Here is a 16,423-nt window from a genome sequence, read left to right as displayed (position 1 = left end):
AACAGAAACTCGTGAATCTTAGAACAGCAACCAAATGAATATGGGTCTTTCAAGCACAAATTTTAAATGATTAAAAAGATTCATTTCTATCCTTCAAACCCACCATTTATTCTTATAAAAAAAAAACATCACTTTGTTTTTCTTCATAGAGTATTAGTGCCCCTATGCTGTAATATAATAATGTCGTTGCACAAAAGTGACTAGGAATTCTTGACTAGCTGACACCGAGCAGCAAACGCCTCTGGAATTTTATGTCTTTTTCCTCTGATTACAACAAGGAAAGTAACAATGAAATCATTGTTATAATGGTAAAGAGGTTTCACTGAAAGCAAAAGGGCTTTCTTACTTTAGCTACAAAAATGATGAGTTTGAATTACTGATACAAAAAAAAAAAAAAAAAAATGTTGCACACTTTTTTGCATTTTCTTTTTATAGAGGAAGCTTGAAGAGTTTTTTTTTTTTTTTTCCCCACTTCTCTTTTTAGTAAGGTGGACAATTAAGTGCTAATTAGTAGGCTTCTAGATGATTAAATTTTTAGTCAGAAGAAAATTACAATTTAAAATAAAGCATTCTTGAAGGACAAGACAATCTGTTGAGCCTTTATTTCGGTTTAAATTATGAAAAAGATCTTTTGTCTCGTTGAAAGGTGGAGAAAATGAAAAAAAGGGGGGGGGTTGGCCCTTTGGGTTCATGAAGTAGTGAAAATTCCTTGAACCAACAGATGGCATGTGTATAGAAAGCATAAAGATGTTAGATGCTATCTATGACTTTCAAATTTACGAATAAGGGTAAATTGTTAAACCGAAACGTTGAAAATAGATAGTAGTTTCCAAAATATTTAAAGAATTTATGTTTCAGAAAATAGAATTCCAACAGTAGTATTTTATCATTTGCATCATAATTCCTTGAAAGGGACCATTTTTTTTTTTTTTTTAAGGGAGAATTTAATCTGCAAAATATATAAAAGACTGAAACATTTCATTTCTCAAACTCGATCAACATGTCAAACTTTTTCAATTTTACTATTACTTGTTCATCTGAAGCAAATTTTCCTCTTTGCCTAGGTTTATTTATTTCTGAGCCAACAATCTTTCAAAACTCAAAAGGGTATATTATATGTATCTACATTTAAGGAAATAGCGTTAGTAAACTTTCAGGGTGTGTTTGGTTAGGGGAATGTAAAGAATGGAAATGAATCAAGGTTTATTCTCATATTTAGTTGGTTTTAGGAAAATGAATGATCATTTAAAATAGAATGACTTTTTCATCAAATGAGTGCCTTTTTCATGAGATGAATGTTTATTCTAAACTCTTTTAATTTTCTTTTCTATCATTACCCTTGAATATTATAATTATAAATATTATTATATTAATATTTATAATATAATTAATATTATATCATACTAATTTAAATTATAATATAATTATATTTTATAACATATAATTATAATATATTATAATTATATACGTATATTATAATATATCATATTTAATAATATAATAATATCTTATGTTATGTATTATACATTTTATCATTATAAATATAATATATTATACAATATAATTGTGATATTATAATTAATAATAATTATTATAATTATATTTATCATTATAAGATAATATAATATAATATTATATTATATTATATTATATTATGCTATATTATTTTATAGGATATAAATGTGATGTTTTCATATGATAGTTATAATAAAAATTAAAATTTTATTATTTTAACTATATAATATTATAATTATAATATATACTATATTTTATAATATTATAATTAAGTATTTATATAATTACAATATGAATATTATAAATATTTATTTTATAATAAATCATAAATAATATATTATAATTAGAAATGATAATATACTATATTATATATTATAATTGTAATATGTCATATTATGTTATATTATTACATTTTATAATTATACTATATTTCTATTAATATAATATAGTATAGTTGTAACATTATAATATAAAATAATCACAATATCATTATTTTATTTTATTATATTATTATATATTATGATTGTATTATAATAATATATAATTATATAACTATAATTATATATATTATATCCTTAAAATTATATATATATATAATATTAGTTATTAAATGATTATATCAATAAATATGATATATTGGTTATATTAACATGATGGGTAATTTTGTTAATATGAAAATATTCACACCCCATTATATTACATTTGTAAAAGTAGAACCAAATAAATAAATCATCTTTTCTTTTCATTCTATTCCATTATCATTCTCATTTCCATCCCCATTATCATTCCCTCATTGCAACCAAACGCACCCTCAAATTTTAACTCTTTGGGTGCGCTTAGAACTCGTTTCAAAATGATTTTATTTTTATATGAAAATGGAAATGAAAACGTTTTCAATCTCAGACAGAAATTATTTTTAAAAATGCGTTTAGTAGTTTTATCAAGAGATTATTTTCAGTATAAAAAAAACTCATTAATGTCTCTCTCTCTACTCAAGAGAGGAGAAAACAAAAATAAAAAATGAAAAACGACTAAAAGTTCATTTTTCATTTCTCTCACATTTTACACTAAACTAAAAAATCGTTTGCATTTTCGTTTTTTGTCTTTAATTGTGCCAAACGTCGTTTTGGAATCATTTTTATTTTTCTTTCTCAAAAAACGTGAAAAATAAAAACAAGAACAATTCCAAACACAACATCTAAAATCATGTCTTATATTGCCCGGTCTAGATCAATGAGTCATTAAGGGGGTGTTTGTTTCGTGTATCCGTCATTAGTTTTGAATCATGATTCATGATTCTCTACAGTGTTTTTCTCTCACAAAAAATTTAAATTTCAAAAATCAGAATCATAAATCATGTCTGAATTTATGAACCAAACCTTACCTAAATATATAACACTGTAATTATACTCCAATGTTCCTTGTCAACAAAAGAGTGTTTAATGATAAGCTTGTCTTTCGAACTGACCAATCACTTGCCTCCTAACAAGCGAAATTGTTTTATGTGAACTTATCCACCAACACCTAGTGGAGGTTTAATCTAATGAATCGTGTTTAGTAATTGATATCTGTTGGCATTAGGAAAATAAAAAATAAAAAAAAAATCCCCAATTACACATTATTTTGGTTCTTGAGATCGTTTGGATGTCATTGATGACATGTTATCTTTAAATGTTTAGGTAAGATATTTGGCTAGTGCTTAGCCAACTAAAGTTTTTATTTTTTATTTTTTTTGCTTTCCCAAATTTATTTATGTAACTTAGACTAAAGTTTATTTACGCTATCCTATAGCTAATATGCTGTCGAAACTCAAAGGCCATCAACAATAATCTCACCTTGCGCCGTGAAGGGAAAGATTTGGCATGCAATGATACGAGTATCTAGGGTCGTTTTTTTTGCTACAATATTTTTTTTTATAAAAATTTAAATTCAACTTTTTTATTATAATGTTTTCTCTCATATAAAAAATATTTAAGTTGTGATTTAAGTTGTGAAAAGAACACACCTTAAAACACGTAAATTAATAATGTGTAGTCGTACATTGACTCCATTAGATCTATTCATGTACATTTTTGTATATAAATAGAACAAACAACCTTTTTATATTTTTCAAACGAGTTGTTTCCAACTAATGAGAACTACTTTTATGAATACGCCTAAAGCTCAAACTATATTACTTAATTCAATTTCCTTCATTAATTTCAAAATACAATTTTAATTGAATTCTTTAATTTGAACAATTTGTATTTATCTTATAATTATCTAATTAAGCTTATCTTATCTTTGGTATTTGGAGATTATATTAGTAATTATCTTTTTAATTATTAGTTTGTATTCAGTCCATTTAGCATCTCGTCTGGATCTAATAGGAAATCTCTCCGAAGATTTTATCCATGCTTATATGAGATCATAGGTCAAACTTTCACGAACTTGTTGGTCATGGTGTCTATGTGAGCGCTCCAATATAGTCGGATATAACGGCATTAAAACGTGTTTCTAGGATATCACCAGTAATATGATAGATTACCACCGATAATACGATGGACTACTATTAGTAATATGGTATTATCACCGACGCAAAAGCATAGGGATGAGTAACATGGAAGGCTATTATTTGTAACATAGTAGACAGTTAGTCAGTTACCAATGCAAAAACGAATAATGAGTTACGTACTGTCAGTAACCTGATATGATATTGTTCGGATTAGTTGTGTCATTTTGACTATCTTGATTTTCCTGTTATAACATTTATTGTAAAATTTTGTTGGTCACAAATATTTGTTCACAGGTCTGACTGTGATGTTTATCAAAACGAAAAATAGGAAATTTCCTCTCTTGATTCCTTTTTTAGTTTTGTATTCTCTTGTTTATTTTATTTTACTTTTAGTTTTAAAGGAATACCCTCTAGTTTTTCTCACTTAAGATTATGCCGCTCTTAATTTAATATTTTCATTCCTATATATAAAAGAAGAAAAGGAAGGGTATATATTTACAAAAATACATCATCAGTAAAGTTTTGTTTTCTAATCATTAGATATGTATCTCTTTGTATTGTAACTCAAGGCCCAAATAAGATTGCTATGAGTTGTGACCGATAGAGGACGCTCTAGATGAATGATAAACAAAAAGAAAGCAAAAGACGACAATATTCTAAACAGAACGACGACCAAATGAGAGAGAGATTTAAAAGGCCACATAAACGAAGTGACAGGCTATATGAAAATTGACGACGAGGGAAAACCACAGTAAAGTGAGAAGACAATAAAATAGAAAAGAAAAAAAAAACAGAAAAGATAAGATAACACAAGTGAAATGGCAATCAATAACAACAAGAGAAACGATAATATCATAATTAATTGATACTCAAATTAAAAACGACGACAAAAAAGTCAGTAAAAACGATACCTAGATGGACTGGCGACGACATTAGAGGAAACGACGGCGTAAATGAGGCAATAAAAAGGATAAAGCGAAGTGAGAACACATGTAATAAAGCAAGGTTATTAGCATTATTAGTCTCAACTGCATTATAATAATCTGCGTTATAATACGTTTTAAAATAATTTTATTTTTTATATAAAAATAGAAATAAAAACGTCTTTAATTTTAAACAGAAATTATTTTTAAAAATATATTTGATAATTTTATCAAGAGATTATTTTTATTATAAAAAAAATTAAAACTCTATTTAATTATATATTTTTAAAAATATATTTGATAATTTTATCAAGAGATTATTTTTATTATAAAAAAAATTAAAACTCTATTTAATTATATATTTTTAAAAATATCTAATAATATTTTAAATAATATATTAAATATAAAATAAAAATATTTTTTTCATATATATGTAAAGAAATAACCGATTAATAGAATAATTATGTATATATATATCTCTCGGGGAGATGGAGATGAAAAAGTGAAAATAAAAAATAAAAAGTGATTAAAAATTATTTTTTATTATTTTTTATTTACACAAAATTAAAAAATTACTTTTATTTTTATTTTTTATCTTTAGTTACCCCAAACACAATCTCCTCGCTTTCATTTTTTTTCTAGAAAAATGTGAAAAACAGAATTAATTTCAAACCCGCTGAATTAGTATCTGAATTACAGATTTTTTCTTGAATTTTTGTATGTTGTTTTTGTTTTTTCTTAACACAATTTTGATCATGAATGACATAAAGGAATCTTCCTAGGAAAACAAGCATGAAAAATTTGAAATTGAAGAAAAGTAAGACGACGACTATTCTGAGGGTAAGAGAGGTCATAGACGACACTCCATAGAAAGTCTGGAAAAAGAAAGAAGGTCAGAGATGATACGAATTCGAAACCCTTTGAACTAAAAGAGATTCCAATATTCAGGACTTCTTTTCTCGAGAAAAATTCCTAATTTCTCGAGAAAATCTTTTGGGTACCGAAAGGGAAATTGGAGAAATTTATAATGAGACTTAAGCCATGGTTCTTCGTGCTGGTAACACTTGCTCTTGTTTGGATTCCATCAAACGGCGTCTTTGGATCGCCGCGTCAGAAATCCGACGAGGCTTACGTCACGCTTTTGTACGGAGATGAGTTCTTGTTGGGCGTCCGAGTCCTCGGAAAATCGATTCGGGACACTAGATCCACCAAGGACATGGTGGTTCTGGTCTCCGATGGCGTTTCCGATTACGCCATGAAACTTCTCGAGGTGAATTTTTGTTCCTCTCATGCCCTAAGCGAAAAAAAATTCAGCTCTGTGGATAAATTGATTTCTTCTCTTTGCTTTTCTTGTTCAACGCTCAACTTTTCTCTTTGGTAGATCGGAGAATCAGGAAATAAAAAAAGAGTTCTTTATTGTTTATTGGATGTCGAAAACATGGTTGAAATAAATGAAGTTAGAGCTTATTGGGATCAATTTTGGAGTTTCAAAACAATTTTAGAAGATTTAAAGTTGAGTATTTTGGTTATAGCTGACAATTTTTTAATGGATAATTTAAAATTTTTTCAGGCTGATGGGTGGATTGTGACGAAGATTAGCTTATTGGCAAATCCTAATCAAGTACGGCCAAAGAGGTTCTGGGGTGTCTACACAAAGCTGAAAATTTTCAACATGACTAACTACAAAAAAGGTAAGATTTGTAACTTTCTTTTAGATAGCATAAATTTCTTAGTTTTAAGTTCTGTTGGTGTTCATGAAAAAGGGAAAATGGTTTTATAACTAATGTTTATCTTGCAGTCGTTTATCTCGACGCGGATACTATTGTGGTTAAAAGTATTGAGGATCTTTTCAAATGTGGAAAGTTTTGCGCTAACTTGAAGCATTCTGAGAGATTGAACTCTGGAGTGATGGTAGTAGAATCATCTCAGAAAGTTTTCGATGACATGATGAGCAAAGTGAACACTTTGGAATCTTACACTGGAGGTAAAGTAATTCTTTGCGTGGTCATGCTGTTTTGTTTTCCCTAGTATCATCAACATTATTTGTTGCTGGTGTGTACTTTTCGTTTAGAACACTATGCGGAAGTCGTACAGAAAATTTTAAAAAAAATGAAAATTTTGTGGGAAACTTTACGTTCTACTTGATTTTATTTTGGGATATATTCAAATCTCCTAACTTTTCTGTATGTGGTCCCTTCTCACAGGAGATCAAGGATTTCTGAATTCATATTACGCTGGCTTTGCCAATGCACATGTTTTTGAGCCAAATTTATCCCCAGAAGTTTTGAATTCGAGACCAGTTCCTGAAATGGAGCGGCTGTCCACTCTATACAATGCAGATGTTGGTCTTTACATGCTCGCTAACAAGGTACTCCTGCACAAATATGAAGAAGGATTTCTACTTTTTCCCTTTCTCATTCTAATTATGTCTATAATTTCTATGGCTATGTTATCTGATCTGCTTATACATCACTGATGCAGTGGATGGTTAATGAAAGTGAACTCCGTGTAATCCACTATACACTTGGTCCTCTTAAACCTTGGGACTGGTGGACATCTTGGCTTTTGAAACCTGTTGATGTCTGGCAGGTTTGATTTGCCTTTAACTCCATACTAAGTTATGCTTGTATCAGATTCTGCTTTTAGTATTAACTCCATACTATATTTGGATATGATCCTTGCCAACCTGTACGTGCAATATATTTGTTCTTCCTTATATTGCTTGGTATTCAAGTGCATGTGGTTCCACATTATATGCTGTGTCCATGTATTGGTGTTGGTGGGTTGCTAGTAGCGGGCGGTATTATTTATTATTAGATTGTTCTTTTCTCATTCTAAAGAGGATTTCATCTCTGATTGATGGCTTATTTTGCTTTTCGTTTGTTTTCTGATTTTGCAGAATGTTAGGGAACAGCTTCCGGAATCCCTTCCAGGAACTGGAGGCGGCAGTAATCCTAATGATAATTTTCTTGTCAAATTTCTGCTTTTGCTACCATTTTGTGCTCTTCTCGTCTGTTACTATCGATCATTTCTCCAGGTATGCTGTTAGAAAGTTCTTTACGCCTAAATTTTTAAGCAAGTAGACATTTGGATCTCTTAACATATTAATATTTGGTGCAGACACGGGAGTACTTTAGTTCATTATGTAGAAGTTCATTATGCGACCATATTAGACATATTTACATCAAAATCAGGTCTGCTGGAACACATACATATGCTGGTGTTTCTACATCATCCAATAGTAATCCAAACCATCAGGTTAGGTTTCCTTTTATAATCTATGTGGTGAATTTTACATTTTTAAACTCTTTAAACAAAAACATCCTCCCACCGTGTTACTCTGTCATATTGGTTAGTAATTATAAAATTTTGTCTATAATCCAAATTTGTTTGTTAACAATTATCGATGGGGGTTTGCAGGCTAAGGTTCCCACCTATTTAGGTGGGGTTTCTGTCTTCTTCTGTTTCACGGTCGCTCTTGTTGCCCTTGCACTTGGTCTTGCAATTGTGCCGCGACAAGTGATGCCTTGGACTGGTTTACTATTGATGTATGAATGGACATTCACGATCTTCTCTCTCTTATTTGGAGGTTATCTCCATTTAATATACCAGTGGGGGAAGGCTACAGTAGTTCAATCGGGATCCCTTCCCTCTCATTCTGAGTCACTTGATTATGATTCTGGAAAAGGTTTGTAGACCTGCCATAGTCATTCGAATTAATGCATCGAGATACCAAGTACTATTCTTATGTCCATGGTCATTGCTAAACTCAGCTATTCTCTTTTTTTGTCTTCGCTTACATGTTCTTCTTAATACACGGTTAATGCATGTGTTGCAGGTCATCAGCGTCTTGCATCGTCATGTGATATCGCTGCATGGTATTATGGGCTAGGGATGGCATTTTTGGCTATTGTTGCCCCATCTGTACCATGTTTTCTAGGAATTACCGCTCTTTTTGGGAGGTAATTGGCTTTTAGAATATCTGTATCTGTTAGAGGATTTTTCTTATGGGATATTTACATCTTTATACCCTGTGTTTTTGATTTATTCAAAAATTAATCTTTAGTTTTTAATCTCATCAAATGTATACCTTCAAATTAGATTTAATACTCAAATTTATACCTTTTCACAGTCAACTATCGATTTTAAGCATAAAATACCTAAAGTACCCTTAAATAAAAATGGAAAAAGAAAAGAAAACTAAAAAAAAAACCTTTAAATTTACGGTTTTAACCTTAAAAAATCCAAAATAACATTGAAATGGGTTTTTTCGTGTTTTTAATTTTTATTTTTTGTAGCGTTGGAAAGTTTTAATTTTATTTTCTCTCTTTTTCTTAAGGATAGTTTGGTCATTTTAAAAGTCAATCAATTATTGACCGAGATGAGTGATAGATTTGTATATTAAGTCAAATTTGAAGGTATACATTTGATGAGATCAAAAATCGAAGGTATAAATTTTGAATAAACTGAAAATATAGAGTATAAAAATGTAAATATCCCATTTTTTATCCCCGTTGCCCCATACTTTTAGAGCAACTTTTGCAAATTGTTAAGAAAGATCTTTGTGGTCTCCAAACAGGTTGGCATTGATAGTTGCTGGAGGTTTAATCTTGGCATCGTTCATGACATATGCCTCTGAGCATCTTGCAATCAGATCATTTTTGAGAGGTCTTGAAGACCGAGACACTGCGAGAAGTCGAAAGGTATGTTTCTTCTGTTGATCGCTGCTCGCTGCTCGAAGCTGACAATTGTTAACTTAAAAGTTTCTTTTTAAAAAAAAAAAAAAAAGCCATTTTGACTTTTTAATGCGTATTGTTTATTTGTAAAATAGTGCAGGAATTTTGTCCAATTAATTAGAGTTCTTCTCAAGTTTTGTTTTAATATTCTTTAAGAATGTTGTTTTGACAATGATCTCAATATTGCTACACCACTGTCAACCATAATTTAATCAATGAAAAGTGCAGGTATAGAACCATTTTCCAGTTTTTTATTCTACAAATCCAAATTTTATAGTAAGCGCGTCTCATATTCTACACACTTAATCCTTGTTCATTTCATCGATTCGAATTTTTAGTTTTAGATTTTTACAGTAAAAAATTCTCAAAAAATATCACATCTAATTTTTTTTTTTTTACTACAGTAAAAAATTTTTAAAAAATGTTAAATTTCAGTTCAAATTGAAAATTTAAATATGTGAAGTGGATGAGACTTAAAGTTGATAGTATCCCGTAATTTGAGCATTTCTGCATGTTACCAAAAAGAAAAAAAAAAAAAAAAAAGAAAAAAAAGGAGGTATCCTTCGTACTTCAAACGGAAAAACGACATTTCACTTGTTATCTATATTCTGTGTGATAGGCTACATGTCGTTAGTGCATAGAATGGTCCGTCGATGGTGTCTTGGGTTTTTTTTTTTTTTTTTTTTTTTTTTTTTTTTTTTTACTTTTTAAAATGACGTCTTGATGGAGCTCAGCCTTTTGAGTCACCGACTTGCAGTTTCTATTTTCCTTCGAAGCAAAGTTGAAGATATTTAGAACATTCCTGATATTTTCATAAATGACCACAACGATATAACGTTTTAGAGAGAACAAAATTAATATCTATAAATTAGACTTTTTACCTTAAAGTTGCAATTATTTGTTCCCCTAAAAAATGCGATTATTTTTCCTTCAATTTCTTGATATTTTACATGTGTAAATTAGTATCCATATTTTCATTAAAAGGTAAAAACGGAAATTTTTTGTTTTAAGGGGTTTATGACCGTAAACTTAATGATTATGGTCTCATTTAGTTTGTTTATTTGAATTTTTAATTTAAATTGAGATATAATTTTTTATAAGAATTTTTTACTGTAATAAAAAAATTAAATGTAATTTTTTGTATAGTAAAATTAAAATTAAAAACTTATAAAATGAACGAGATAAATATATGCAAATGACATGACGTCCATCGTCTCAAACTTTGCGTTCGTTTGAGTTGAAAACACGTTTTTGTACGTAACTCATAAGTTACTGCTGCTTTTCTTAAGAAAAACGACATCTAATAAACAATAAAATGACTATAAACTAAAAACGAAAAAAAAAGGTTTATATAAACCAATAACATTATAACCCAATTGTTCAAAGTATCTTTCTAAAGAAAGTCGCCGTTAGCTAGAGACGTACATGTGATGCCCTATTCCTTTAAGATTCCTTCTACATCTTCGACAAAATAATTAATTTGTTTCAAAAAAAATATCCAATTTTCAACTTATAATCAATTGGCCAGAAATAGACCTTTGCGCACTATTTTTTATGACCGTTGATACTTGATACTTGACCAAACAATGATGTATGATAATTGTCGCGATTAAAAAATGGATTTATACATAGGATATTCGACAGAATTTAGTAGACGTTTGGTTCATGAATTTAGAATCATAATTTAAATTTATTCTCGATTTACGTGTATTTTTTTAAGAAAAAATAATGTAACGGATTACGAATCATAATTCAAATTATGACACAAATAAAACGGGCTATTATTTTTTTAACCCTATCAAACAGTAAAAAAAGAGTGGTAAAATTTCACCTGGGGACTGGGGTAGATAGTTATTATGTGTGGGAAAATGTGACGGACACATGGACGAACGATAATGCGACACGTGGCCTTGACTACTCTCCACCAAGCGAGAAACCCTCAACGCTTACGGTCTCCCTCCTATTCCGCTGCGAAGGCCCAAGGACGAAATCCAAGTTAGGGCGACGATCCCTTATGGCGTCGACTGATTGCGCCGTCGATATTGAGGGATGAAGATCTCTCGACCGCAGGGAGGGCCACCGAAGAAGGCGATTGGACTAAGCAGCGCTGACGACGAGGGGAACGTCCTTTGGAGGACGTGACGGGTTACGTGCAGAAGTGGAGGACGTCTGCAGGCATTAAATGCAAGCTATCAGACCGCCCCCACAGGGGACAGATAAGTATTACGGGGAAACACAGAGCCGTAATATAAGACTAATTGGCTGAGTGAATAGTGCTAATTAATGGGCTACGTCTGAGCCTACTAAAAAAAAGCACTTGAGTGCTTCTACCTATGAAGGAAACCCCCTAAGCGAAGGAAGCCTAATATAAAAAGAGGACGACCCCCAGCAAGGGGGGGTTCGAAAAAACACAAAAGAAGAACAGACTTAGTAAGAACGATTATTGTAAATTGTGATCTTCCCAAAAAGAAATATAAAATCACAGTGGACGTAGCTTTGATTCTATAGAGTGAATCACTATAAATTTTTTTATATCATTTACCTAGGCATGATTTAGTGAATACACATACACACATATCTAATAACTCCTTATACGTTAAACTACACCCACACAACCGGTAATCTAAAAAAAAAAACTAAAAAGTAATCCGATTAATTTTTTATTAGTAAAATTTGACCGTCAATAGTTATTATTTATCACTTTATCTATATATCCAGTTATCCACCGTAACTTTTTACGGATCTCAAACAAGAAATGCTGTATAATAAATAGGTGTTAGACACATAATAATGGACCACCATTATTAATATTATATAGTACCCTCTCTTCAATTTATAGAGTTGTCATGCCAACCATCATGTGTACAGTGAGTATATACGTGTGTGTGTCTCTTCAGGGTAAAGCAAAGCTCGTACGACAGAAACAATAAATAAAAAGAAAACTAATTGTCCAGTATTCAATGATGTAAGAACCACTTCATAAGAAACGACAAAGAAAATAGAAACCCCATACTTTACTTTAGGACAAATATCTTGATCAACTACATACAACTTGTACGGACACAACGTACAAACAAAAGAGAGACTAACCACTTTCTTCAATCCAGAAAAGATATCATAACTTTTTTTTTTCTAATATTTTTTTTTTTTTTTTTTTTTTTTTTTTTTTTGGGTGGGGTGTAAAAGGGTTATCACAATCTTGGTTTCAGTTTAATGTGGCTCAATATTGGGATTGGACTATGTTAGAAAGTTGGAAAGAAGATATTTCAATTGGATCTTGGAAGGGTCTTTCCTCTTCTGGGGTCTTATAATTTGCTCATGAAGATTCTAGATATTCTTCTGTTAAAATTGAACTATCACCAATAGTGATATTAAGTATTAACCAACCTTTTTTTTTTTTTTTTTTTTTTTTTTTGCATGCTTTGTTTGAGAATTGCCACTTTAGTCCCCTTGGCCCTAGATGAGTCACAAACCAATAGAAAAAATGTCATTTGATCGCCTTGTGTTTCTTTCTTTTTTGCTTTTTAGTTGCATGTCATTTCCCACTATAATTTAACACACATGGACATAATGACTTAACTCAAATTTGTAACAAAATTTGAAAAAAAAAAAAAAAAAAAAAGGAGATGATGGGAGGGCAGACTTTAGTGAATCATCATCCTTATCCTAAAGTCTGTCTGATAAGTACTAGTAATCTAACATAAAGAGATTGCAGGAAGGTACACACATTATTTTGAGCCCTGTATTTTGGCTTTTACAAATTACAACAAATAAAGCTAGGGAGAAAAGATTCCTTCTTGCTAAGGAATTTCATGGTTATCATCCATCCAAAGTACCGACACACACAAATACATGTGTACACATACACATGCATAATTGTGATGCACAGTGTTGAACGTATAGACTTTTAAAAAGAGCCGATAACCACTAATACACATCCAGAATATCTTCTTTTTTTTTTTTCTCCTCCCATCAGCGTCCATTTTCGATATAGCCTGTTTAGTTCATATATTAGAACTATAAAATTAAAATTATTTTTAATTTACGTATATTTTTTATGAGAGAAAATACTATAACAAACTATGAACCATAATTCAAATCAGGAAACGAATCATCTAACCAATCTTAATAATTCTAATTAGAGATCTTGCCATATCGGACGCATGATAATGTTAGTGAAACTGGATTCATTCTTTAAGGCCATGTTCATTTCACCGATTCGAATTTCAATTTTAAGTTTTTACAGTAAAAAGTTTTCAGAAAATGTCACATCTAACTTTTTTTGCTACAGTAAAAAACTCTAAAAAAAATATCACATCTCAACTCGAATTAAAAACTCAAATTTACGAAGTGAACGAGCCTACATAACCTTTTTTTTTTTTTTTTTTTTTTTTTTAAAAAGGGACCAACAGTACGATGGAAGGGAGTGGATAGGAATCATAGGATAGGATAGGAAAGGAAAACTGACAAATGAATTATCACGTCGGCCACAACTTTCCAGCTGCTTAAATTGGTCATTTGGGTGTCCAAAAGAATTTGTTTGAAGAATTATACTGTAGAATATCAAAAGAAAAACACTACTAGTAAAACACAGTTATGAAGTATTAAACAGCATTAAAATTGTATTAGATTAAGAAGAATGTGACAATTTAAGGAAGTTTTGTAAACATTTGATTGATTTAGAATTGTGCAGTTTATAAAGTTTTTTTTTTTTTTTTCCCTACCCTATAAGTAGGATGAAACTTGATTAGCTGGGCAAATGAGATTGTCTTCAGTTCTGAACCATCATTGGGGTACTTTTAATACATTATCAGCAGTGTCTTTTCCCCCTCCCCAAACTACTTGGAGCTTTGAAGTCCTGTCGCACAGATTCTATGACTTTATTCATTTCACTGATTTAAATTTAAAATTTAAGTTTTATTATAATAAAAAACTCTCATAAATAATTACTTTTAATTTTTTTTGTTACAATAAAAAATTCTCACATAAAATCACATCTCAACTTGAATTAAAAACGCGAATACAGACCCATATATTCCCCATTTTATCATATCTGAAAATCCCCTTTTATTCGAAGAATTTTTTGTTTCTTTTGGGGCTCCTGCTTCTGGCGTCCGTACACGTGCTAAGGCCATCAATATTATAATGAATTACAATCCTAAGAAAATGTCTTTCAATCGGGGATAGATTTTTGATTCTTCCTACTGATGTAACGGTACTAAAGATAAGTCCTGAAGTTAATGAGGGTTCGAAATCAAGCTAAAATGGAGCGTAAAACGCAAGAGTTTGTAATGGAAAATCACTGGACTAATTTGCATCTTATTCATTCATTTACTAGAATCTTGAGAATTAAGTAATAATAAGATAAGATATATATAATGAATTAAAATTTAAAAAAGAAAAGAAAAAGAAAAACCAATGCCCGTTGGGTAGGACAGCTAAACTGCAATAACCTAGTTTTCTTTCAAAATAGCCAGAGTGGAAGAACATGGATCATACAAGAAATAATATTTTATTATTATAATTTTAAACATTAATCTTGTTGGTGATCTGTAACGTGATTAATTTTGTTCCTTTCTGAACAAATTATAAAAGATCAATTCCTTACTTAATCTCCTGTTTGCCAAGAAAGAATCTATCTTACTTTGCTCATATATGTCGTAGAAGATCATAGAAAACTTCTAAGATGCTTTGCTTGACCTAATATGTAATATGGTATATATATATATATATATATATATATATATATGCAAAGAAATTAGGTTGTGAAAAATTATTGAGATTTGCGAAATGAATAAGAACTGATCAACAAGAATATAAACAACAAGTATAAGATGACAAGTAAGCTGTTTCTTTTGATCTGAAGATAATACATGGTCCTCTTACAATCTAATTTGTAGCACGCAAATCAAATACATTAAAAAGAAAAGGAAAGACATAGAAAATCAATCTCTATGGTTGCTCAAAAGACATGTAAAAGTTACGAGAGAGAGAGAGAGAGAGAGAGAGAGAGAGAGAGAGAGAAATTCATAACCTCAACGAGGAGAAGAACACAATATCCCAGAAAGAAATCAACTTATTACATGCTTTTAATTTCCTCCATATAGACTTTCCTTGTGAAACAAACAAGCAGAGTGATGAGAATTGGGAAGATCTTCATTCGTCAAGGTTGAGATGATCATGACGTACGACAATACTAATAATAATATAATCAAAAGCCAAGCAGTAGACTTGCCTAGAGGTTTTCATTTTCCTCAAAGCCTTTTTATAATAATTACCTTTCCTAATTACAACTTGTAAATAGTGGCAAATTAGGCCATGGCTGCAGAAAGGTAATCACTTCATATCTCTCCGGTGAGCCTTCAAAGAAGAAATTTATTTTAAACAGAAACGTCCTTCTCATGAACCCTGAAACTGACATGGTCATATATATATATATAAATATATATAGATATATAGATATACTTTCAAGGAATTTTTTCCAAAGAAGAAGAAGAAGAAGAAGAAGAAAAGGGCGGAGAGAAGAAGTGGAATAAAAGTCTTTGGAGTTGTTGGGTGTATTTATAATGGGGTATGGATTTCTTGAACTATTTTTTTATTCCTCTTTCTTTCTTTCTTTCTTTCTTTCTTTCTTTCTTTCTTTTTTTCTTTATTCTTTCTTTCATTGTGGGTACTAGCTAAGCTAGAGACGGATAAAACAACAAGAAGGATGTTGTGTTAGGGAAAAAAAGCAATAATTGGACACGTACAAACAT

At 30.3% G+C, this 16,423-nt stretch overlaps 1 protein-coding gene across 1 annotated transcript; it reads left to right on the top strand.

Moving 5' to 3' along the window:
* The first annotated feature begins 5,650 nt into the window (after window positions 1-5,650).
* On the top strand, window positions 5,651-9,813 carry LOC21407216 (inositol phosphorylceramide glucuronosyltransferase 1). Its single transcript, XM_024169395.1, has 10 exons — window positions 5,651-6,202; window positions 6,503-6,623; window positions 6,731-6,916; window positions 7,137-7,300; window positions 7,414-7,521; window positions 7,832-7,969; window positions 8,053-8,190; window positions 8,353-8,620; window positions 8,771-8,894; window positions 9,512-9,813. Exons 1-10 carry the CDS (start codon window positions 5,960-5,962, stop codon window positions 9,651-9,653), a joined length of 1,632 nt encoding a protein of 543 aa, XP_024025163.1. The 5' UTR covers window positions 5,651-5,959; the 3' UTR covers window positions 9,654-9,813.
* The last annotated feature ends 6,610 nt before the right edge of the window (window positions 9,814-16,423 follow it).

Source organism: Morus notabilis, unplaced genomic scaffold, assembly GCF_000414095.1.
Source record: "Morus notabilis unplaced genomic scaffold, ASM41409v2 Scaffold205, whole genome shotgun sequence".
NCBI classification, from domain to species: Eukaryota; Viridiplantae; Streptophyta; class Magnoliopsida; order Rosales; family Moraceae; genus Morus; species Morus notabilis.
Note: the sequence above shows the minus strand (reverse complement) of the source record. Positions and strands in the feature narration are given on the sequence as shown.